General features: G+C 36.3%; 1 protein-coding gene across 1 annotated transcript in view; it reads right to left on the bottom strand.

Moving 5' to 3' along the window:
- DPYD (dihydropyrimidine dehydrogenase) overlaps positions 1-24839 on the bottom strand; it is a 961456-nt gene that overhangs the window by 323629 nt on the left and 612988 nt on the right. Inside the window, 1 exon segment of the mRNA XM_077120172.1 lies at positions 4235-4303. Coding sequence (XP_076976287.1) covers positions 4235-4303 — 69 coding nt within the window.

The following is a 24839-nucleotide window of genomic DNA, read 5'->3' as shown; positions in this document are numbered from 1 at the left end:
GGATCCTTTAAAAGAGAAATATTTTGGAGAGAGTTAGAAATGACAGAGCCAACAGAAACTTCAGTGCAGAGCTGACACGTCGAAAGAGACAAGGATATTTGGAGATGCTTGGAGCCCAGCAGATGTCACCATGAGATGCTGAGCAAGCTAGAACCTGGAGAGGGCCAAGGGAAGCCAAGAGATGAAAGCCAGCTCTGGAGAAGTAAAGTGAGGCGCCCCTAGAGGCTGAAAGCAAAGGAGCCCAGGAATAAGGGACCAGCAGATGCCAGGCATGTGACTTCCCAGCTGACAGAGCTGTTCCAGACCCATCGACCTTCCTTGAATTAAGGTATCTTTCCCTGGATGCCTTAGTTTGGACATTTTTAGAGCTTACAACCATGAACTTGTAACATTAAATTCCCCGTTTTAAAAGCCATTCCAGTTCTGGTATAACACATTTGAGCAGCTTGCAAACTAACACATACTTGAAGTAGCAATATAGTTTCTAAAAGCTTTGATTCACTTTATAAAACCATTCAGAGAAACCAGGGTCGCAAAGACACAAACCCATGTACAAAGTGTACACAAAATAAGATGACAAAACCCCAAATAAGGAGCTTTTCTTCTTTCCTACCACTTCCTTTCTTTCCCTTCCCTTCCTAATCAATGTGGTCCTAAAGGGGTTGGGTGGGGCAAAGCAAGGTAGATGACTGTGAAGATATGAGGGAACTATGGTGACCCGGTGTGGGTTGACAGAGCTAGGGTGATGGGATCTGCGTGAAGGAGGTGGCCTGGCATGGTCCCTCGGAGCCTCAGAGGGCTGGGAAGCCTTCCACGGGTGGTGGTGACTACCGATAGGGGCATGAGAATCCAAGCAGAGTAAGGAGTGGTTCCCTGTGGCAGGAGAGATACAATTCTTGTATTCTCCCTTAATTTCTTTTATTTAAAAGAGTGCATGACCTCTGTTGATAACTTTCTATATAGCAACACTGTCACCTAATTTCAACTATACAAAATGACAGACATAATTCCTCTGATATCTTAAATCATTCTCAGGTAGAGTTGGAACAGATAAACACTGGGCACAAACTTGGCAACTGGTCCTACATATATCTGTAATGTCTCTCTGTCTGCTTTTATCTTAGTCTATTTGAGGCTGAGCTAGCTAGCTGGCTACCTTTCCAACACCTATCTAATTTCACAATATACTACTAAACCAGATGTGGTAAAAAATGATGAGAACCTGCTTCTAAGAGGTTTATTTTGACTCTGTTAAGAATATTTGTGGCCATCTAGTTTTGATACCTCTGCCTGTCCACTGGGTCTTCCTTATCTCATCCAACCAGTTATGGTCCAGAAGATACAGACCTTACCCGTCCTCTCCTCTAATCTGTCGGGGGCAGGATGATTCCACATGGAACTCCCTGTCCCACATGACTGGTTAATCGGCTCAATTTCCTAATGAAGCTGTGGCCAGGTGTGATGCACCACACAGCATCTGCTAGTCCTTCTTCCTTGACCCTTCTCTCTTTTTTTTAACTCATTCTTATTGCTTCAGGATTGTATTCTTCAGCAAAGTATTTTCACATTAGCTTTGACTCAGGCTCTGTTTTCTAGGCTAACTCACGCTAAGAAAGAAATGAATTCAGTTCTATTTAAGGCCTAATGTTGCGAGCCTTCAACAATGGCTCAATTTGGTGTATATCTGATAGCATAATTAAAGTGAACACATATACCTAGCAGAAGCTATAACTGATTCATTGTTGTTTTGTCTGGAGAAGAACTTTGCTCATAGTAGGTGCTTTATCTATGTTCCTTTGCATGGAATAGGAATAAGTTATTTATGTTCCAGAAGATGAAAAGATCCTGTGCTCAGACACCTGGACAAAGAAAACTAAAAATAGCCTAATGATGTTACTATTTGAAACCAAGCTGTGAAAACTCCCCCATAGGTTGCCTTTTATTTTGTGGTGCTCAAAAAAGCATGGCCAATTCAAACCAAGTAGAGGAAAGGGTAGGAGAAGAAATTATAAGCACGTGCATTCTAAGGTTAGCGTGAAAGGGATGGTTTGGTTCAGCAGGGCTCTGTTTCCTGGAGAAAACACAGCTTTCTTAAGAATACATGCATGATAAGGAAGAAAGCAGACATAAATTAAATTTTGCAAAAAGTATTTAGTTGAACTTACAAAATTTTAAGAATGTATCTGGCTTCTTTTTTTTTTAACCACCCACATGGTCTTTAAATACTTTATTCAAAATAGTAAAATAACATGGTATATTCTGGTGAAACATACAAACAAGCAAACAAACGATATTGACCCCCATTTTGTACAAGTTTTCATTCTGACAGAATTTTTCCATCTTTTTTTCCCATACGTTCTTATTCTACTGTTATACATGCAATGTTTCTGTTTTCTGATATGACAGCAAATAGCTGATAGCAGATTTCCTCCACTCCTTACTGCTTAATCCCCAAATTAATCTATTATAAAGAGAGAACTTAATGAATTTAAAGTATATACATCATCTCATCAAATCCTTTGCTGTACGTGAAAACATTGGCATGCTAGAATTGCTCCTGTGGTACCCTGGTATCACCTTCCCAAAGACTTGTACATATTAAAAGGAAGAGTAACATAGCTTGAATATGATTTTGTTTTTGTTTATTTCTTTTAATGTGACCCATCCCATTATAAAGAAATCCGTTTTAATCTGTTTTGAGATGTTCATAAAAATAAAATAAAATACTGACTCTATTAAGAGTTACTGGGTAATTATTGTAAGCAAGTCATGATGAAATCATTCTGCCAAACATTGCCCTCCAGGGGATGAGAAAGCCTGGGGATATTTCCACTGTGTGATCTCCCCTGGGCTGCTCCAGATTTTAAGATTACAAAGAAATTTTTTCTTTAAATTGATAACATCTACAGACTGACCCTCTTGATATGTAGATTGCTCTACTGTGAAGAGATTTAATAGATTGTTTTGACTGAGTGGAATGCATATCTTTTTTTTCCTTTTCCACCTTTTCTTCTTTCCTTCCTTCCTTACTTTCTTTTCACTATAAATTACTTAGAATATATTAAACTGAAATTAAATAACCATATAAAGATGGTGAAAATATCTTTAAATTGACTAGTATTTTATAATTAAGAGTAAATTAAAAATAAATTTACTTATTTAAAAATTAATGCCCATTATTGAAGAAAATAATTTTTAAGCGTATTTTATTCTTCCAAAACGGCAGAGAAGCAAGCAGTGTGATGAAGACATTCATCATAATCAGCTTAAAATTGGCAAAGCTCATGCTAAGCACAGGTTCTATGGAAGGTTTCATGGTCAATTAGGTAAAAACATGTATAAAATGCCCCTGTACCAAAGATCACAAAGCCAATTACTGATCATGTTTAATTTCACCCCCATCTAAGTCCAAGAAGTAATTTCCCCCTCAAGGTTTTAAGATATTCAACTAAATTGAAAACTAAAATGAATAATAGATATTTTTGAATACTATACAAAGCTTTATGATAGTTAATAATGTAGAATCAATTAGTTAATAAGCATTATTAGATTTAGTCTGCAATATTTCTAAAACATTTTCACAAAACTCCAACTAAGACAGTCCAGAGTATTTTCCATGGCAACATCATGGACATAAGTGTACATTTTAGGTATTTTTTTTTAAGTACAAATTTGAGGCACAAGGTTAGTTGTTTGCATTTGTGCAAGATTCAATTTATATTAAAGAAAACCTGCTGACTAGTGTTCCATTCAGGAACTTTCTGTCCTATATTTTATGCATGTCTGTATTCAAACTAGAATAGTATTAAATGAGCCTTTCATATTTTAAATATTCAAGAGTTTTATATTCAAAATTTCTTCTCTAACTGTCAAACTAGCTTGCCTAAAGGCAAGGTAAGATCAAGTTAGAATCTCAAAGGAAGAATTAAATTTTATCATGGCATCCATCATAATATACAGTTTGCTTAATATGCAAATAAAGAGTATATGGATTCAGAGAATAAAGGATTTTTAGGTAGTGTGTGAAATCCCAGGGACCACTTTCAGAGAATAGATTCTTCTAAAATTTGCATTTCCATCATTTTAATGAAAACAAAGAGTAAACAAATTATAATAGAAATGACTCAAGTTACCAGTTTTCAATTCAGTTTTACTTCTATTGTATTATTTTTCATGACAGCTCTTTATTTAAAACTAATAACAATAGGAGAAAAGAAATAAAGTAAATATATACCTCAGCCTTTTTGGAGAGCTCCATCCAGTCATTTTTGTTATAACTGCACATGATGCTAGCAATCACAATCTGTAAAACAGAAAACATAAGTAGTTACCCTATTACACGAAAAGGTATATTAATATTTACATCTGTATATCCATAAATGGCAAGCTATATTATAAAACAGTTTTCAGTCTAATGAAAGATGAATCATTTAAAAATAGCAGAATATTATGGTGAAATAGAGGATAGGATTTAAGGTTTTAGACTTATGCTAGAGACTTTCTCATTTACTACTTTTGAACATTTGAACAAGTCACATAACTTTTATGATTCTCAGTTTTCTCATTTTTAAAATGAGTCATCCTCAGAAAGCTGTAGTAGGAATTACATAAATTTGTGTTAAGTTAAAAGTGTTTTCTTTTAACTTTTTTTCTTTTTTTTCTATAGTACCATAGAAACGTGTATTGCTCTAATTATTGGTATAGTCTAAAGATTTCAAGCGATGGGAAAGAAATACATTATTGCTTCTGCCAATTATAACTTATTATAGTATGGATAATATTTTCCTCCTGCATTAGAGTTAGAACATTTTATTAACTATTAATTATTCAACTACAGTGTTATGGTAGTTGCAATGGAGGTGAGGCAGTGGTTACTAGGGCCTGTTCTGATGCTAGAATGTTCATGATAGAGCCTTACCTTTACCACCTACTGTGTGATCTTGGCAAGGCATGTAGTTTGTTCACTGATAAAATATGGAAAAAAATACTACCTATTTAGAAAACGAAAAATAGAACTTTCTAAGATATATATAGCTTTTATCATATGCCAGGTGCTGCTTTAAGTATTTTGTTTTATTGACTTATTTAATTATCCCAATATCATTCTCCCCATTTTAAAGATAGGAATACAGAGGTAATAAACACACAGACCACACAGCTATTGAGAAGCAGAGCCAGTACTCAGACTGTGGCAGTCTGACTCAAGAGTTTGGATTTCTGACCACTATGTTTTGCTGGCCCAAAGTGAGTACTAAATATATGCCAGTAATTTTTTTTTCTTATTACTATTTATAGACTTTCAAATTGGGCACACACAATTTGTGCTATGCCTAAAGTCACAGAGTCTTGTGGTAGAGTTCACTAAAAGCCATTGCACTCTTACTGCATATAGCTTTTTATGTCTAGAAAACAAAACGAAACAAAGATATGTTGTGAAATTCAGATGAACGCTAAAAGTATGCAACAATAAATCCAGTTACATTCCTAAAATAAAACACATACTAAGCTATAGTGTTAAGGATGTATTTTAAGACTAACTTCAAATAAAAAAAAGTTACAATTGCAACCCAGGCTCATAACTAATCATTATCAGTTATAATTTCTGCGTTTGGAAAAGGAAATAAAATGGGCTGTGTATATCATCTTTCAAAGTTAATAATAAAATTGAGTTACAAAGTTTATATCCATCCAAATAAACAATGTATAATTATAAGGTCATTCTTCGCAGTCATTGCCATATTATTGTGCTTGCCTTGTTCCAGATAGCTTCTAATTCTAGGGAAAGGTAGGACTAATTCTATTCTTATAGAGCTTAACATCTAGTGGGAAATGACTACAAATGTGCTTTTAATATATGGTTGCCTTGAGGGTTTGAAGAAGAGACAGCACAGCCACCGAGAAGTACCACGCAGGTCTCTTTTCTTGTTCCTCATCTCTCCCTTTCCGGCGCTGACTCCAGACTCACTCTCCATCCTTTTAACAGATGTTTGTTAAACATTTACTATGTCCCAGGGCCCTTCACATCCTTGGCCTCTAAACGTGTTTGTCCCAAGACTGGACACACACACACACACACACAGGGTGCTACAGCAATTGGGCAGTTGCGTCATGCTTAGGAATTGCCAAATAGAACAGTTCTGTTGAAGTGTGAAGGAAAAAGTAATAGCATTGAGAGGACAGAAAGTAAATTATTATTATATTGAGGAGAGTACTAAAATTCAGGGAAAGACACCTGTCTTTAATGTTGGGTTAATCTTTTCTCTCCTGATAGACTATAATATCCACGTGAGCGAGATCTCTTCTTCATCATTCCCCATTTTATCAGCAACGTGCTTGACACATAATAAGAATTGAATGAATGACTAAATGAGTGAATAAATGAATGAGCAGAGACTTAGGAACAGAGGACGGCTTTATCAGCTCAGTGATTTATGATGAAAATGAATTAAGCTGAGGTGAATACCATGGGTAGGAGAAGGGAAAAATAAACAATTGGCGAAAATGGCTGGCAAATAATCATTATATGCATTTGAGTGGAGAGCAATCAGGCTGACTCAAGTGTTAGTCATGGTGATAGAAAAGGGGGGTCAGATGTTAAAATACGCAGAACTCATCAACTGGAGGGAGCAATTAAGAAAGAGGATTCAAAAGATCTGAGAGTCTGAGTCTGAGTGACAGAAAAATCACAGAACATTAGTAAGCTAAAGGTAGGGCAATACTCAGAATTACAGAAGCCAGGAGAAACAGCAGCTTCAGAGGGGGAGTCTGGCTGGGATAAATGACCTCATGGTAGAGAGAGGATCAATTCATTGGAACTGTAAACAACAGCAAGGACGAAATAAACTTTTTCCTGAAAAAGAGGAATAAAGAGAGGAAAGTAAAAATAGATGATGAAAAGAGAGAAAAAATTAACACTGCCTACTTATTGTTTATTGTATTTAGAATTCAATCTATGTATCCACTGAAGCTGCAGCTTCTGAGAATTTGGGAGAAAAACGTGAGAATGCTCCATGCCCTTTTCTGTAGATAGTGAAAAGTCACATTCCAAGCTTGTCAACTTGCAGGCAGAAAAGGGTCACCAGTGTAATTCTGCAGTTTTGGTAAAATACAGTTTCGTGTCCTTGCCAAATGATCTCGGATCACCATGATCAATTTCAGCATTCTTCACTGAATTACAGTACTTAATTTCTGCCCCATTTTCTGATAGGAGAGCAGGCAGGGAAGGAATGCTCAGGAGCAAAAGGAACCACTGGACTCTGGATCTGCTCACTCTTGATGGGTGCCCCTTTCCTGAAGAAAAGGTCATAAAGATCCTTTCTGAATAGAAAATCAAACAGGATGAAGCCTGGGGGTAGGTGACATATTGTTGTATTACCTTCAGTTGTCTCAAGGCAGAGGTCAAAACAACAACAACAAACCACTAATCTAAGGATTTAGGGAATGGGCAGAGCCACCGGGCTCGTAACTAGAACTTCATGGGCAAAGTCGGATCCAAAGAGCGAGACTGAAGATGGTTGTAGGCATTAATTATTACTTCATGGGGGTTCTGCCTTCATAAAACAAACAATAGATCAAGATTTTCAGGAGTTTCATTGCTTAAAACAAAACAAAAATCCTTCCAAGCACAGTAAAATAATCTCTAAATTCACTTTTCCATACAAATATAAAGGGGCTGCTAAATCAGTTCAGCAACAGCACATGCATTCTCCTCCCCAATGCCCCTTTCAAGGTACTTTGGGGGGATAAGTTAGATCCTCTGGGTGGGCAGGACCTAGCGAGGCAGATGGGCTGATCAAAGAGATCCTCTGCCAGGGAAGTAAGGCTTACTAGTACTGACAGCAAGATATGACATATGTCCTCAGCTAGAGACTAACATGGTTCCTCTTTTCTAAACAGCAACTTTAATTTTGATAAAACTGCTTTTGCTGCAAATATACATGGATTGTGCTAGGGTTGGTTAAAATCACCATTTGCCCTATAGGTTGCTGAGGCTCATGGAGTTACATGCGGGTTTGATGAAGAAAAATAAATGCCACCCAGAGGATTTTCTTATACATTAAAGCATCATTTCCACCAAATGCCTGTGGATGCAATGGCTGGATATGATTTTCTACATTCTCCCATTGGGGAAGAGGTGACCACAGCTGGGAGAGATAATTACCTTAAGGGGCAGGCATTTTTATTTTTTATTAGAGAAACTGTAGGTTTAAAGAAAAATGCATAAGATACAAGTTCCCATATACCACCCCATTATCAACACCTTGTATTACATTTGTTACAATTCACGAAAGAATTTTTAAAAATTCTTATTCTAGAAACATATACAACCTACAACTACCCCTTTTAGCCACATTCAAATACCTAATTCAATGCTGTTAATTACATTCGTGATATCACGCTACCACAACCACTACCCATTACCAAAACTTGACAATAAACCCAAATAGAAAGTCAACAAGTTAAACATTAACTCCCATTCCCTACTGTCACTTGGTCCCCTGGTCACCTGTCTTCCAGATTCTGATTACATGAGTTTGCCTATTCTAATTCTTTCACACCAGTGATGTCATACAATATTTGTCCTTTTGTGTGTGGCTTATTTCACTCAACGTGATGCCTTCAAGGTTCGTCCGTGTTGTCACATGTATCAAAACAACATTCCTTTTACAGCAGAATGATGCTCCATCGTATGCCTAAACCGCATTGTGTTGATTCACTCATCGGTTGGTAAACACTTGGATTGATTCCCTCTTTGGGCAATTGTGAAGGATGCCACCAGGAACATCGCAGGGCAAAGGGGCAGGTTTTAGCTGCGAGCTCTGAGCAACCAAGGATTACTCTGTTCTCCTCTGCCCTCCTTTTGGAAACAGAATCTACCTTCTCAGCCAAGAAAGGTGGGATATTATCCCAGACTGGGTGAATCATAGCAATAGACTACTCTGTTCCCCTCAAAATCCCTCAGTAAAGCTGGGAAAGCAAAGGCTCTTTTTCTTGCCAGTCCCTAAACTGGGACAAAGTATGTTGGGATCACTTTTCTCCTCATTTAACAACTCTCCCCCAAATCTAGTTACACAAGGAAAAAATAAAGCAGAAACAGAAAGAAAAGTAGAGATGCAAGATGAGGAGAGACCACTTTACAGCCACTTACCACTGACATGTCAGTAAATGTGAATGATAAATAACACATTTTTTTTGGGCTAAGAAAATTCAAGTTACATTCTGGTTTCTATCACTTCTAACAGTCTTGTCAATTCTACATGCAAAACTCAAATTGACACTTCTGAAATGATTTAAAAACAAAATGTTTTTAAACAGTCAAGTAAATTAAAGGGAAGAAAGTATACATCATTTAAAAAATTCTATATTAGATAAATGGTCTAAGCAGTCAAAATGTTTTTTTAATCTAAAACCAAAGGATGGTTGGTGAAAATATATGGTGCATTCTATTTCAGAGAAATAAAGATGACCCCAAATAATTTTATCCTTTATTAAAATAGAATGGAGCTTTTCAAAGAATTGGGTTAAAAGATATTAACACCAAAAAAGATACTGGGAAGAATTTACTTTTTTTTTTTTTTTTTTGATGATCAAAAGCCCTACAGTATTTTGCTGTACTTGACTTTTAATCTAGCAGGACAGGATATTTTCCCCCCATGACATAAAATAATTGATAGTTATTTTACATTGGGAAACATATATGGAAGACAATGTTTCTAGAAATAAATACTAATGAAATACATTTTTAAATAAAAATATGACTTTTCCCTAAATCCATATTTCACTTGATCTAGGCTTCATTTTTTTTAATGGCTCATATTTAGAAACATTGTTGAATCAGTTGATACATACAAGCCAAATGCTACATAATTTTTTTTACCTTTATCTGACCCTGATCTATACTTTCTGAGACATAGTCTGATGAGAGATTCAATCAACATTAGTTAACCAAACAATAAACAAATTCAGCACCTACTGTGACTGGCATTAAAATGATGAAAAATTGACTTTAAATCATTGACTTAATTCTTTATCTATTCACCATTCAAACAGTATTTCTTGAACATCTACTGTGTGCTAAAAACTGTTCTAATTCAGAAATGGTGAACAAAACAGGAAAACTTCCTGCCCTTCTGGAGCTTACATTTTAGGGAAGAAAGCAGTTCTAACAAGTAAAATAATAATAATAATAACAATTAAAATATATAGCTATAGGGCCATTTCCAGGCCAGATCATTGTTGTGAAGGTAAATAATAGAGGAGGGCAGGAGAACCCCTGGAGCTCACAGAGCTGCAGCAGATGGTCTGTCAGGTCAGAGGTGTCTGAGTTGAGAACTGGAAGATAAGGAACCTGGAGGTGAAGAAGGGAGAGGGGAGTGAGGTGAAAGACCGCCTTCCAGGGAGAGGAAACTGCACGTGCAGAGCACCCCCCCCACCCCACCCCCACCCCCACCCCCCCCACCCCCGAGGTGGGCACGAGCATGGTCTGCTCAGAAAACAGATAAGGCTTGTGTGGTGGAGTTAAGTGACAAGATAACAATAGTATGAGAGAAAATGAGAAAAGCAGGCACTTGCCACATCTCAGGGAGCTCTGTGCCCCCATAAGAAGTTTGGTTTATATGGTAGGTTTAAGGGGAGAATACTAAAAGGTTTTAAGGAGGGTGGAGTAAAGATCGGATTTGCATTTTTGAAAGATCCTCTGACTGCTTTGTAAGGGATGGATTGAAGGAGTCAAGTTAAGCAGAGCCCACTGAGGCTGAAATAATTAAGCCCTGCATAATACCCATAAAGATACAAAAAAGTGGATGGTTCTGAGCTAGAGCCAAAAGAACTGAGGAATGGTTAGAATCAGCGGGTGAAACAAAAGGAGAAATTAAGGAAGATTTCTAGATTACTGGGTTGAACTGTTGGGTGGAAGATAGTTAACTGAGATGGGGAAAAGTTTAGTGAAGAAACTAGCAGGGCAATATTAAGAGATTTTATTTTAATATTTTAAACATGAAATATCCATTAAGTATCCCATTAGTGAAGATATCAGTTTTGCCACTGGAATTCTAGAATTCACTAGCAGTTAGGGATGAAGGTATACATTTTTGAGACTTTAACACATAGATGATATTTTAAAGACAACTGACCAGATGATATCACAGAGGAAAGAAATGAGAGAGAAAGACACGGGTCAGAACCGACTTGGGGCCACAATTCACAAAAAGGCAAGAGAGTGAAGTGTTCCTAAAATAAGGATCAATAACTGTGATGGTTGTTTCTGAGAATTTGTGTAAGGAGAGAACAGAGAAGTGCCCATTCGGTTTGGCAATACAAAAACCATTGGAAACCCTAGCATGATGGATTTCAGTAAAACCAAGGGGACAACAATGAATGTGGGCTGGGTTGACAAATAAATAGAAGATGAAGAAATGGAGGAGACAATTTGTACAGAAATCTCTCTAAAAGTTTTGCTGCGTTACCTAAAAGAGAAATGATGTATGAGGTAAGGGGTTGTGTGAAGTCTAGTTACATTTTTTTGTTTGTTTGTTTAATGAACAATATTTGAGTATGTTTCTATGCTGGTAGAAACTATCTGGAAAAGGGGAAAACTTTTGAGCACAAAATAAGAGTGATCCTTGACAGGGGCAGAGACATGGCTTCCAGTTTAATAGGCTGAAAGGAAGATTAGAGAGAAAAAAATAGGTATTGATGCAGTTGGATTTTTAGATCTGTTGTGGAAAAGGTGAAATCATCCTTCTGGTGTTTAAATTTTCTTTATTAAGTGGGAAGTGAGGTCTCCAGCTGAGAGTAAAGAGAGGCAAAGACAGGCTTAAAAGTATGAGGAAGAGATAAAATGTATGAAATAGTCATCTAAAACATAGGGGATTATGGTAGGATTATTAGACGGTATTGAGTTTACGTTTGACTTTTGTAGTCAAGAATTTGAGTGAACCAATTCAGAATCTTATTTCTGGCAGCAGCACCTTGATATTCCCTGAGGATCTGCTAGTCTTCTGTTCTCTGTCCCTGTTTAGATAGTTCTGGGGCACAGTCCAAGTCTGGCCAATCAATTCATTCCATCTTCATGACCATAGTGATTGGTTCAGGGAAGAGGACAGTACCAAATCATCAGTATTAGATTGCAAATTAAGGTCTTTAACTGAAATGAATGAGAACCAAAACCCTCATTCACTGAGGTTGTCAAGCTGTGAGAATATGAGTCTATGGCTTCCAGCTATGCCTTTTCACCTCATTCAGACAGCTTAACCAAAAAAGAATTTAGTACAGATGAAAGGAAAGTTAAGAAATGGTAAGAGAGAGGGCCAGTACTAACTGATATTGTTTAATCTTCAAAATCTAGCCAGTCTAAAGGTATTTTCAGAAACATGAAAATAATATTACATCCCCCCCGTTTTTTTTTTTTTTGCTTAATTTGGTGTTAAACTGGAATTCTGTCACCTGCAACCAAAAGAACCCTAACCATAGTTTTGGGATTATTTTCAGAAATACTCACTTGCTTAGGCATAGGACCCAAAAAGTACATGTGATTAATCAGGGATAATAGTGATCTGGAAATAAGATTAATTAGTAAATTGAAAGGACACTGTGATTTTAAAATTGGAACATAGAGCTCACCTTATATGGCTGAACATAAAATGCAGGTTTATTTACTATCTTCAAGGTTGAGACCCATTTTATCAAGAGCTTTTTTGCTACTTTAGTCATTAAAATGCTTTTGATGTGTTCCATGAAAAGCCATTATTATACTGAATTCTGCTTTAAAGAGAATACTTTTAAATTGGGGCTTTATGATGTTTTTACTTTCATCTTGACTGATGACTGTAACTTCCGAAAATGTAAACATCTAATTTCTATGAGATTTTAAATTCCACAGTAAAAATGCCAACCATAATAATTTATATGTCAAATTTTGCATTGTTGTTTCTCCCTAGAAAATACCTAAAAATTTTAAAACAACAGAGAGATACTTCCTCCTCAAAAATGTAGTGTTAAATGACTTTTACTGCCATTTCCCAAACCTTTCAGATTAAAGAATAAAATTGTATTTTTATAATACCATTTCTTTATGCAATAAGTAACTGATTACATGAAGCTATTTTTCAAACTGAATTATAATAAAGTTTGTACATCAGAAATTAAAGTGGAGGGCAACATAAATTTCCAATTTGTTATAGGTGGGCTGCCTTGTCAAATTCCCATATACTTAAAATCTACTACGCCTAAAACACACATAGAAAAATACTGTATTGGTATTCTATAACCATACTGTGAACTACATTGGAAATCTGTTCAATAATTCAGCTCTGAGACAACCTAAATTTTTTAGTAGGGAAAAACTGTGAAGTGACAAAGGTGAGCAACTGTAAATTGCAAGTAGCTGAGTTAGGTTTTGTCAAACAATTTAATACAATCTTTTATTCTTAACATTCTGGGATTGAATGGAAGAGGAAAAATAGCATGAGACAAGTGATTTTCAAAGACATTTAAACTAAGAAAATATGTTTTCAAAATATAAAAACTTTATATTTTACAGTTTATAAAATTTTAAATGTATTTGATGCCCTAGTACAAATATAGTTGAAGTGAAATCCAGAAATTTTGTTGAAATGCACACCTCGAGAATATTAAATTAATAGTGAAATTGAGAGCTGTTTCAAATTTTATTTGCTCATTGCTGATTCAATGGTTAAATGAGAATAGTATTCTTACAAATTGCCTTTTTACATTATTTTAAAATTCATCATTTTCTTTTTATTTAGAGCCAACAAGTCTTGTTTATATAACTGTTCCTAACATAGAAAAGTCATACTTAAACAAAATACACAGAAACATACTTTCTTAATAATTTCCATAAAAAATAAAAAATTGGTGGTATTTTTCCCAGGAACAGAAACAAAACAACTATTAGAGACCACTCCAATTTCTATAGTAACTGCTGTTTTTCCTTTCCTTTTAATTATTATTATATTTTTATCTGGTTTCTGTCCCCATTGAGCCTTGGAACTTATGTTCCCATGATCAACAGTGACTTTGCAAAATACATTGGATACCTTTTGGCCTGGATCTTTACTAGAACTCTTTTCAGCCCGTAAGACTATTAACCCACTTCCATCTTCTTGAAACTCTCTTCCATAAGCGCTTTGGTGATACCACTTCCCCTTATTTTTTTTTTTTTATTGTTCCGTCTCAGACTCTTCTACCTCAGTTCATTCCTTACATGTTGATTTTTTTTTTTTTTTTTTTTTTTTTTTGCATGGGCAGGCACTGGGAATTGAACCCGCGTCTCCAGCATGGCAGGGGAGAACTCTGCCTGCTGAGCCACCATGGCCCGCCCCATGGTCTTTTGATCTCACTTTGTACACATAGTCACGATGACTTCAAATAAAATCTGCATGCAGAGACTTCATCCAGCGTATACTTCTAACCTACCTCTTTCTCCTAAGGGCAAGCACTGCATATCCAATCACCTTCTCGCTCCCAAATTCAATCTGCCCAAAACCAAACTTAACTTTTTCTCCCTAAATGTGTTTATGTACCACCATCTACTATTTTATCCGAAGTTAGATAGCTAGGAGATTTCCTTTCTTCCTCATCACCCACATCCAGTTTGTACCAAATACTCTCTATTCTACTGGTTCTGACGCTTGGTTGAACATTAAAATCATTTGGAGTTAAGAAAAAAAAATGCTCCAAAATTAAACAAGCATTCAGAGTTAATTTGTATGGATTGAGGCCTGGGTATCAGGAATTTTCAAAGCTCTCAGGTGATTCTAAGATGCAGAGAATTTTGAGAATTACTGTTCTAGCATATTTCCCAAATATATCTTGTTGGTATTCCTGGCTTTTCATCATCAGCATCACCGATCCTCACCACTGCGCCCCTGGGTTACTGCAGCAGCTTCTTAATTTTTAATCTTCCTAACCTCTGATTTCAGCCCATGCCGATTGCCAGATCCTTCCAAAAAAAAACAACAAATCAGACCACATCACACCTATGCCTGATACCCAACTTCAGGATAAAAGTAAACTCTTTAACATGCCATACCACATTGAATTACTTTGCTTCCTGAATGTAACATGCATCCTGCATTCCCTTGACCATATGTCTACCTCTTTTGTCTGGATGAATAAAGATTGGTCCCTGCGCTGTAGAGGCATATGGTATAATAAAGGAAACATATGTAAACTGATACAGAAATAATTATAATTGTATTAACTAGGATACAGTGACAGCAGAAGGGAAAGAGTGATCATTTAAACCTTTGTGATTCAGGCCAGGCATCACAGAAAAGTGACTTAACCAGATTCTTAGATCATCAGTAAATATTTATTAGAAAGAGATTTGAAAGGAAAGGGGGAAGAGTATACCAGGTGGAGTGAGCAGCAGGAGCTAAGACAGTATGTTGTGTTTAGGAATCTCAAATAGCTCAATTTGGTTGGTTTGAGAAGGGGGGAAGGGGCGGTCACTTTACGGGTAAAGGAGGTGAATGCGTAGGTAGGAACCAGACTACATACGGGAAAGGAGCTGAAGCAAAGGTTTTTAATCAGTAGAGCATCTGGCTTTGTGCCTTATAACATTCTCTCTGATAAAGTCCTACTCCCATTCCTATTATGGACATTACCTTTTCTAGAAATAGTCACCCCTTGCCTGATGTCAGGCATTCTTCTGCATGGATCCCATAGCCTCCTTTTCATCCTCTCATAATATTTAATATAGTGTATTTAATTGCTGTTTATACATTTTTATTTTTTAAGATGACCGAAATTGGGAGGGTGGCAGGGCCCATGTTTTTTACCTCTACACCTCTAGCAACTACTGGTATACCTTGTACATATTGATACAAAATAAGTATTTTCCTTAAAGTAACACTAAAATGGGTGGCTGGCAAAAGGAATTCCAAGTAATGGACATGCTTATTATCATTCTTAATATCCAAATGTAAGTAACTTTTTATCTCTAGAAAGAAATTGAGAAGGACAGAGCTCCATTTTCCCTGGGTATCTGGATGTAGCCCACCTACCACCAGTTCCTCTCAGTTGTGTCACGGATGCTTGTGTACCTATGTCACTGTCTTCTCTCACTCTACTCAATAGGAGAACACACTCTCATTTACCCTTTGTCTCACCATCTGATTCAGCATTGACTAGCACCTAATGTGCCTTTAATAAATGTCTCTCGAAAGAAGGATGAACTCTTGTTTGTTTGTTTGTTTTTTGGTGTTCCAGTGGGCTTTTATTAACATCAATCAACAAAAATCAAGATTTTTCCAATGATCTTTACTGAACTTTATAAACTTAGCAGAGATTGTTCTCTAATTGTACCATGTTTTTTATACCCATGTCATTTCTAAATGTACATATACATGTACATACAATATAGCATACACACAGATATATGTATAAATACAATATAACACATCCCAACAAAATCAGAGCTCCACTGAATGCCAATGAATTGAAAGCCAATTTTCCCCTTCTTCAAATATTTTCCAAATTTTGAGTTCCCACTGTTCACTTATCAATGGAACTGGTCCTTTGGGGCTAGGGACATGGGAACTCTCCCATTTTCGCCAAACAAAAAAAATTAAAAGATTTCAAGTTTCAGTTGTTTAATCTTGTAGATCTGTACTTGTAAAGACTATTGTCGGCAAAGTGCATATGAGAAACTGCCATGATCACCATATATTTTTATACCCATGTCATTTACTGTCCTCACAGCATGACTATGACACTACTTTAAGTCAATATCCAATTGGATTTGGGTTGTTGTTCTATCACTGTTGACCCTTAGCTGAATCAACTGAAGTCGTGAGATTTGAAATTACCATACAAAAAAAAAAGGGTCTGTTTCCTATATAAAACTTGTGTATGATATTTCCTTTGCTTTTATTTAAAAGGTCATGATATGTAGCCTGCATTGCTATGATTCATTCAGGGATACAGCTTTTCAGTGATACGCAAAGGGATGGAATTTTAAAACACTATAATGTATCTACTCCAATTTTTAATTTTTTACTCAGATGCTATAGCAAATAATCATTTAATGAAATATTTTTCTAAATTATTAAGAGTAATAATCAATATAGTGTCAAAATATAGGAATTAAAAAAGTTAAAAGAAAAATTATGAACACTCTCAATGTAATTACATGGAATGATGAACTGCATTACATATTTGGGCACTTCCTCCAAAATATATATAGCACCTGGGGTTGTAAAGATTATCAAAGTATTTTCTGTGAGGTTTAAATTTCTAAATGAACATTTTCTGTAAATACTAAGTATTATTGTAATTATTTTAAGACAGTCTTTTTTCTCTCATTAGCTATGACCCACGTTCAATGCATGTTCAATTAGACACTTCTGTCGTGCACGTTAGTGGTAGGAGGCCCCAGCTCTTGGAGGACATGGGTTCTGATTCAATCTCAGTGTATATCCCTGCACATTGGGATTCACCCCTTCTCTTAACCAATGTACCTGACACATGGTAGGAAATCAGGTAGTATTTGTTGAATGAAAAATAAACAAAACAATACTTTCAAAGCCATAAATAGTTGCTAAATGAAATGCTTTTAAGTCATTTATGAGTCAGGGACTTCTAAAAACACACAATTTACTATTTTTCAACTATATCATGTTGCCTCGCAGAAGTTCTAAGTGAAGTCATAATTTCAATTCACAGTGAAATATGCTGCGTATTTTCCATTTTGGAGATTCCAATCTGGTTGCTTCCTCTATCGTGTGTGATCTTCCCCAGATATCTAACAGTCACTTTCCTGTACTCCGTAAAGTCTCTGCCCCAATGTCACTGTTTCACTGTGACACCCTGTTCAAAACTGCTGATCACTATTTCAACTCTATTTTCTTTTCCATGACATTTACTATTATGTTGTTTTCTTATTTACTATATTTATTGTCTTTCTCCCCTAGATGGAATGTTAGCACCATAGGAGCAAGAATCTTAGTTTAGTACATAGAACAGTGCTAGCATGTAGTAGATGCCTCAAAAGTACTTGTGAAATCATTAACTGAATACTAATAGATCACTTCAATTTCTTTCTACATCAGTTACTTCATCTATAAAATGGGAATGATGAGGTCTGCATACTTCAGAAAGATCTTCCTGAAAATCACATTACATTATAGAATTGACATGTATTAAGTTTCAATGAAATGCAACAATTATTATCATAAAAGACAGAATGTCATATTCAGATTTGCCATCTTCTACAGTTTAGAGTGCAAACAATGACATTTTGAAACAGTGGAATACTTTGGTTTTAGACATCCACAGATAAGACTTTTAAAGATACATCATTGGAAAATAGAAAATATCATCTTTATATACTCCTTTGATCCTTCTGTGGTGTCATATTTTTGCATATTATATTTGTAAATTAATGCATTCAAGAAAAGGGCTGTGTTCTAGTTTGCTAGCTGCCAGAATGCAATGTACCAGAAACGGATGGCTTTTAAAAAGGGGAATTCAATAAATTGCTAGTTTACAGTTCTAAGGCTGAGAAAATGTCCCAATTACAACAATCTATAGAAATGTCCAATCAAAGGCATCCAGGGAGAGAAACCTTGGTTCAAGAAGGCTGATAAAGTTCAGATTTTGTCTCCCAAGTGAGAAGGCACATGGCGAACACAGTCACAGTTTCTCTCTCAGCTGGAAGGGCACATGGGGAGCAAGGAATCATCTACTAGCTTTCTCTCCTGGCTTCCTGTTTCATGAAGCTCCCCAGGAGGTGTTTTCCTTCATCTCCAAAAGTTGCTGGCTTGTGGGCTCTCTGCTCTCTCTGAATCTCTCATTTTCCAAAATGTTTCCTCTTTTATAGGACTCCAGTAAACCAATCAAGACCTACCCAAATGGGTGGAGACATGCTTCCATCTAATCTAGCCTAACAACCACTCTTGATTAAATCACCTAAGAAATGGTTGCCTAGACAAAATGGGATTAGGATTAAAACATGGCTTTTCAAGGGTACATGCATCCTTTCAAACCAGCACAGGCTGGATCCACAGAACACATTTTATAGATAGTTTTAAAAATCATTTTTAGGTATGGTAATGCTAGGTATAGGTAATCCTATATTAACATCTAGGACATCTTTTTCATCAAATTACATTTCCCGGTTTACACTACTTTCACAGATTTGAGATTGCAAACTTTGTTCTTACTTACTGTTTTATGGATAACATAAGAATCACAACTTGGTATTTTTCAGAAAAAACATTCTAAGGAATTTAAGCCCCAGGCATGCACACTTCCCAGATTTGGAGGACCAAAGACGCTGGAAACAAATACCGCATCAAGGAGACATCCTGAGGCTGGCTATAATTTTGGGCAAGGAGAGGACAGGGAGCGGGTGGGAGTTAGGAATTGTCTAAATGGCATGCATTCTAAACCAAAGTGCTGGGAACTTCTCTTTCAACCCGCTCTCTGTAAAAACAAAAGAATTTCCATTACACCTGTTTTTGTCCAGGGGCATTTCTGTAATTACTCATTGCTATCAGTTGAGTTGTGTCCCCCAGAAAGATATTTTGAAGTCCTAATGCCAGGTACTTGTGAATGTAATCTTATTTGGAAATAAGACATTGAAAATAGAATTAGTTAAGTTAAAATGACATTCATACTGGAGTAGGGTAGGTCCTTAATTCAATGTACCTGGTACCCTTATAAGAAAGGGGAAAGAAAGACATACTGTATTCACGGATTAGAAGAAATATAGGTAAGATGTCAATTCAACCCAAATTGATGTATAGATTCAATGCAATACCAATTAAAATCCCAACAACTTACTTTGCAGAAATAGAAAAACCAATAATAAAATTTATATGGAAGGGCAGTTTGCCCCCAAAAAGCTGAGACTAGCTTTAGGAAGAAAAATAAAGTGGGAAGTCTCACACTATCTGACTTTAAAACATATTATAAAGCTACCATGGTCAAAGCAGCATGGCATTTCCATAAAGATAGATATACTGACCAATGGAATAGAATGGAGAGTTCAGAAATAGACTCTCTCATCTATGGGCAATTGTGATGTAAATGAAACAGACTTGGTTAGGACTAAGGGAAATCAGAATACAAGGTCAAGATTGATATTGCCTGTATTTTACAACTTTAACTTACTTCTATGTGAGACCAAAGGAAGAAGTGTTTATTTGGTCCAAAATTTAAATTCTCTGTAGCACAGTATCTAACCTGTCAGGTCAGTTTACTTAAACAACATAATTATGTGGAATGTAGAATAGGTAATGAGATTTAGTTATTCTGTGCAGGTTAACGTAGTGCCCTGATACATTCCAGAACATTCGGAGCAGAAAATTAAAAACAAAAACAAAAACAAAAACAAAAAACTACTTCCATAGATCCCTTGAGGGTCCAGAAAAAATGTAGAAATATTATTCTCTCAAGCATTAGGGATTCCAAAGGTAACAAGCCAAGTCTTTGATCTCGAGGCTTTCTCTTATGAACCTTATTTCTCAAAAGGGAAAGCTAAGCCTTCTTATAATTACGCCTAACAATCATCCCCAGAGAGCCTCCTGTTGCTCAGATGTGGCCTTTCTCTCTAAGCCAACTCTGCAAATGAACTCACTTCCTTCCCTGCTATGTGGGACATATGCCAAGGGGTGAGCCTGGCCCTGATATTGTGGGATTGAGAGTGTCTTCTTGACCAAAAGGAGGAAAAGAAATGAAACAAACAAGTTTCAGTGGCTAAGAGATTTCAAACAGAATTGAGAAATCATTCTGGAGGCTGCTCTTACGTGAGTTTCAGCCAGATATTGTAATGCCACAGCATGCCAAGCCCACAGGAGCCGCATTTCTGAAAACTCTCGAGAAGACTCTGGGTTCTATCTAAGAATCTATAAAGGTTTTTCTTGGTGTAGCCTTATGAATGAAGGTTGTGCTGCTACAAAAGGGAACAAAGTTGTAAGATATGTAACGATGTGAATGAACATGTGGGACATCTGATAAGACAAAATAAGCCAGAAACAAAACAACAGGAATGGTATGGTCACCTTTAGAAAATGCGTATAAGAAAACAGGGGCCTAGATTGTAAGTTTTTAGTCCGGAGTGATGATTATTATTTCTGGATTTTTTCAAGTTATATATATAACTTGACATTTAGAGTTAAGAATGAAGCCGAATAGGTTGGGGTTAAAGTAATTCAGAACATAGGGGTAAGGAAGACAGTGTCTATATTTTAGAACCACACATACTCTTTGAGACCAATGGAAAGGCTTATTTGGCCTGGAACTGAAATTTTCTATAGTGCATCATCTAACCCAACCTATCTGTATAGCTCATTTGAGCCCAGAATAAGAAAGAGCCCTTTAATACTGTATAGAATATTGTAATGCCTGGGTACATCTTAGAGTATGTTAAGCAGATAATCAAAAAGTGTTGGCAAAGTCCCCTGGCAGATAGGAGAAGAATATGGAACTATTAAACCTTACCATCAGGGAATCTCCTGATACTGTGTCAAACTTTAGGGACACCCAAATCAATAGGCCATGCCCTCAATCTTGAGGCTTTCTCTTGGGAAGCTTATCTGGATAGCAGAGAAGATTAAACTACCTATAGGCATGCCTAAGATTTACTTCTGGTCGACCACTTTTGTTGTTCAGATATGGCCTCACTTTTCCTAAGCCCAAGTCTGCAAGTGAATCATTGCCCTCCCCCCTACGTAGGACATGACATCCAGGGGTAAAAGTCTCCTTGGCGACATGGGAGATGACTCCCAGGAATGAATCCAACCCTGTCACTGTGGGAGCAACAATTCCATCCTGACCAAAGCGGGAAAAGAAGTGTAACTAATAAAGTATCAGTGGTAGAGAGGGTTCAAATAGAGTATAGAGGCTACTCTGGAGGTTACTCATATGCAAGCTTCAGTCAGACATTCCTACCTATGATAACCTGTCAATCCCCAACCCGGACCATTCCAGTCAATCCTAGAGAACACTTAGGGCAATATATAAGGTTCCACAAGGGTTCCATGCACTAGTGTAACTTTCCAGAAACCTACAACCTGCTGATGGGTCCCTGGTCCAGATAAGTCCTGAAACCTAGCTCAGCCTCTCCAGAACATCAGATAGTTCCATCTCCCTACCCTGTATTAGTGACAGACCCTTCCAATGTGAAAAATTTAGAATGGCTATAGCCTAAACACCCCTAAAGAGAGGTATGGAAAGATCAAAGGTGATGGTGGAGTTATACAGAGAAAATAAGATTTAACAAATGGATATGAATGCTGAATCACTAAACTGATATCTCTTTTGGTCTCCAGTATTTTAGAGCAGATAGAAATATAAACATAAAATTATGGAATTGCAACCCATGTCAAACTCTGAAATATGCTCTGCAACAAATTCTGGTGCTGTGCATTGAAATTTATAGCTTTTTTTTGTATATATGTTATTTTTCAGAAAAAAAGAAGGGAAAAAAAGTCGATTGTGACAATAAAAAAAATATTCAAGCCCTCTAGCCTCCTATATTCTGTAGCAGCTATCAGGTAAGATTTGAGAAGATCATGTGGTAGCCCATGACAAACTCTGGGATCTTTCTTGTCATTATTTATTGAAGAATGCTTTGAAAATCATTGTTTTTTTTTTATTTCTTTGTTTTGTACATATGTTATAGTATACAATACAAAAAGTTAAAAAAGTTTTCTTAGGAAGTTTATTTTTTCAGAAACTTAAGGCTTCCAGATTGCTCCTATGCCAGATAAGTTCTGAAACCCAGAGGTTCCAGTCTCTCCAAGAACATCAATCAGATTCAGCCCTCTACCCCACAAAGTCATACCCCTTTCCAGCAAGAAGAAATTAAAATGATCACATGAGAGGGAGGAGGTATAACTGAGAAAGTTGGTTTCAACAAGGGATTGTGACTACTGATCATTATATAAATATTTTTATTTTCTAGAATATTAGAATAGCTAGAAGGAAATATCTGAAATTGTTGAATTTTAATCCAATAGCCTTGATCTTTGATAATAACTGCGTAACTATGTAGCTTTTATTGTGCGACCATGTGATTGTAGAAACCTTTGCGACTGACATAACTTTTATCTAGCATATGATAGATGAGTAATAAAGACCAAAAAAAAGAGCCCATTAAACTTTGAAAAAGGTAGAAATTATTTATTTTTCATGTAAGTATGCTCCTGAGAAAATCCAAACTCCATGGTTGTGTAAGTTCAATGTCATCTAAAGAGTGCCTATAGCTTGGGGGAAAAGCATAAATAATAAAGTTCTAGTTAAACAGTCTTAAAAAAAAAAAAAAAAAGAAGGGGAAAAGAGACAGGGAAAGAAGATAGCCATCTAATGACAGAGGCAGAAATGGAGTTGGGCCACAAAACAAGGAATGCCAAGGATTGCGGGCACCTCCAGGAGCCAGGAGAGAAGCATGGACTAGATTCATCCCAATAGACTGCATAGATAGAATGGCCCTTCCAACACCTTGATTTCAGAATTCTAGCCCTCAGAACTATAAGGCAATAAATGTCTGTTGTTTTAAGCCACCCAGTTTGTGGCATTTCATTATAGCAGCCCTAGCAAACTAAGACATTCATTATTGCCTTTCTTTCCCATGAACTTACCTCCTTCACCAGTGAATCTGCAATGCCCAGTGCCGAGTCAGACACAGAGGAGGAGCTCAGTGAAAACTAGATGAATGAATCAACTATTGATCCTATGCACCCTCCCTGAACAAATAAACCCATTTTCACTTTTTTTTCCTGCCCTTTTACCCACCCTTCTATCATGTCCCATCACAACTTTCCTTACCTCAATCGAAGCTAGATGGCCAGGGCTATTTACACATTGGAACTTGGTGTGCATTTACTTCCATTTTGAGCTGCTACACTTGCCAAGATCTTGGTAAACAACAACAGAACAAAACCTCTAACACTCTTCTTGGGATAATGATTAATGTTACTCAAGTCATAAATAATGCACTATATCATTGAATATTGATAAATTTTTCCCTTGCCTAACATTCTGTTCATACTTAGGAATCAAACTAAGATGTTTCTCACATTTTGTAACATTTTAGGGTTTCATCTATATTACAGATTTCAGTTCAAAATGTTTCTCTTCAGAAGCTTAGTATAATGATTTACAGTAGAAATAATGACAGGACCTTTTTCAAAGTGATTAGAACCTCTAAGGTATAAACTTTATACAGCATAATGAATGTGTTGGCATTTGTTCCTTATTTGCATACTATAAAAATAAAACAGTGTACAACAAAGTCCCTGTTAAATTCACAATACCTGCTAAACGAGATATTCAAAAGGCAATGCAACCTCCTGAAAATTAAGAAATGGTATTGAAGTTATACCTATATACATCTAAGAGAATGCATCTGCACTAATACTTACAATGGCTATAGAGGGTATACAGCTCATTAGGCACACTGAAAAAAATCCCCAAATTTCCTTGCTCTAATTAATCATTTGATAAAATTTATCATTTGATAAATTTTTTCTAATACGAATTAAAGCTATTACAACTGCTCAACTAAAGACACATTTGAATATTACTATAATCAATGCATTAATGGTTCTAATCCAAAACAAACTCTTACGATGTTTTTCTGTGTTTAAATTGTATGCCTAGTCACAATAATATACTGAAGGCTTGAAAACAAACAAACAAAAAAGATATTTCTTTTTCTTACATGTGGCTTTTTCTCATCGTTTGTATTTTGCCTTGCTCATGAATGTACAGACGTAGATATCCATGCTGTAATCAGGTGTTTGTTGTGTAATGCTTTCTCTACCTTCCCCCACACAGAAGTACATGATCTTTGAAACTTTCAAAACAAA

This window comes from Tamandua tetradactyla, chromosome 11 (genome assembly GCF_023851605.1).
Source record: "Tamandua tetradactyla isolate mTamTet1 chromosome 11, mTamTet1.pri, whole genome shotgun sequence".
In the NCBI taxonomy this organism is placed as follows: domain Eukaryota; kingdom Metazoa; phylum Chordata; class Mammalia; order Pilosa; family Myrmecophagidae; genus Tamandua; species Tamandua tetradactyla.
The sequence above is the reverse complement of the archived record's forward strand: the minus strand, read 5'-3'. Positions and strand labels throughout refer to the sequence as shown.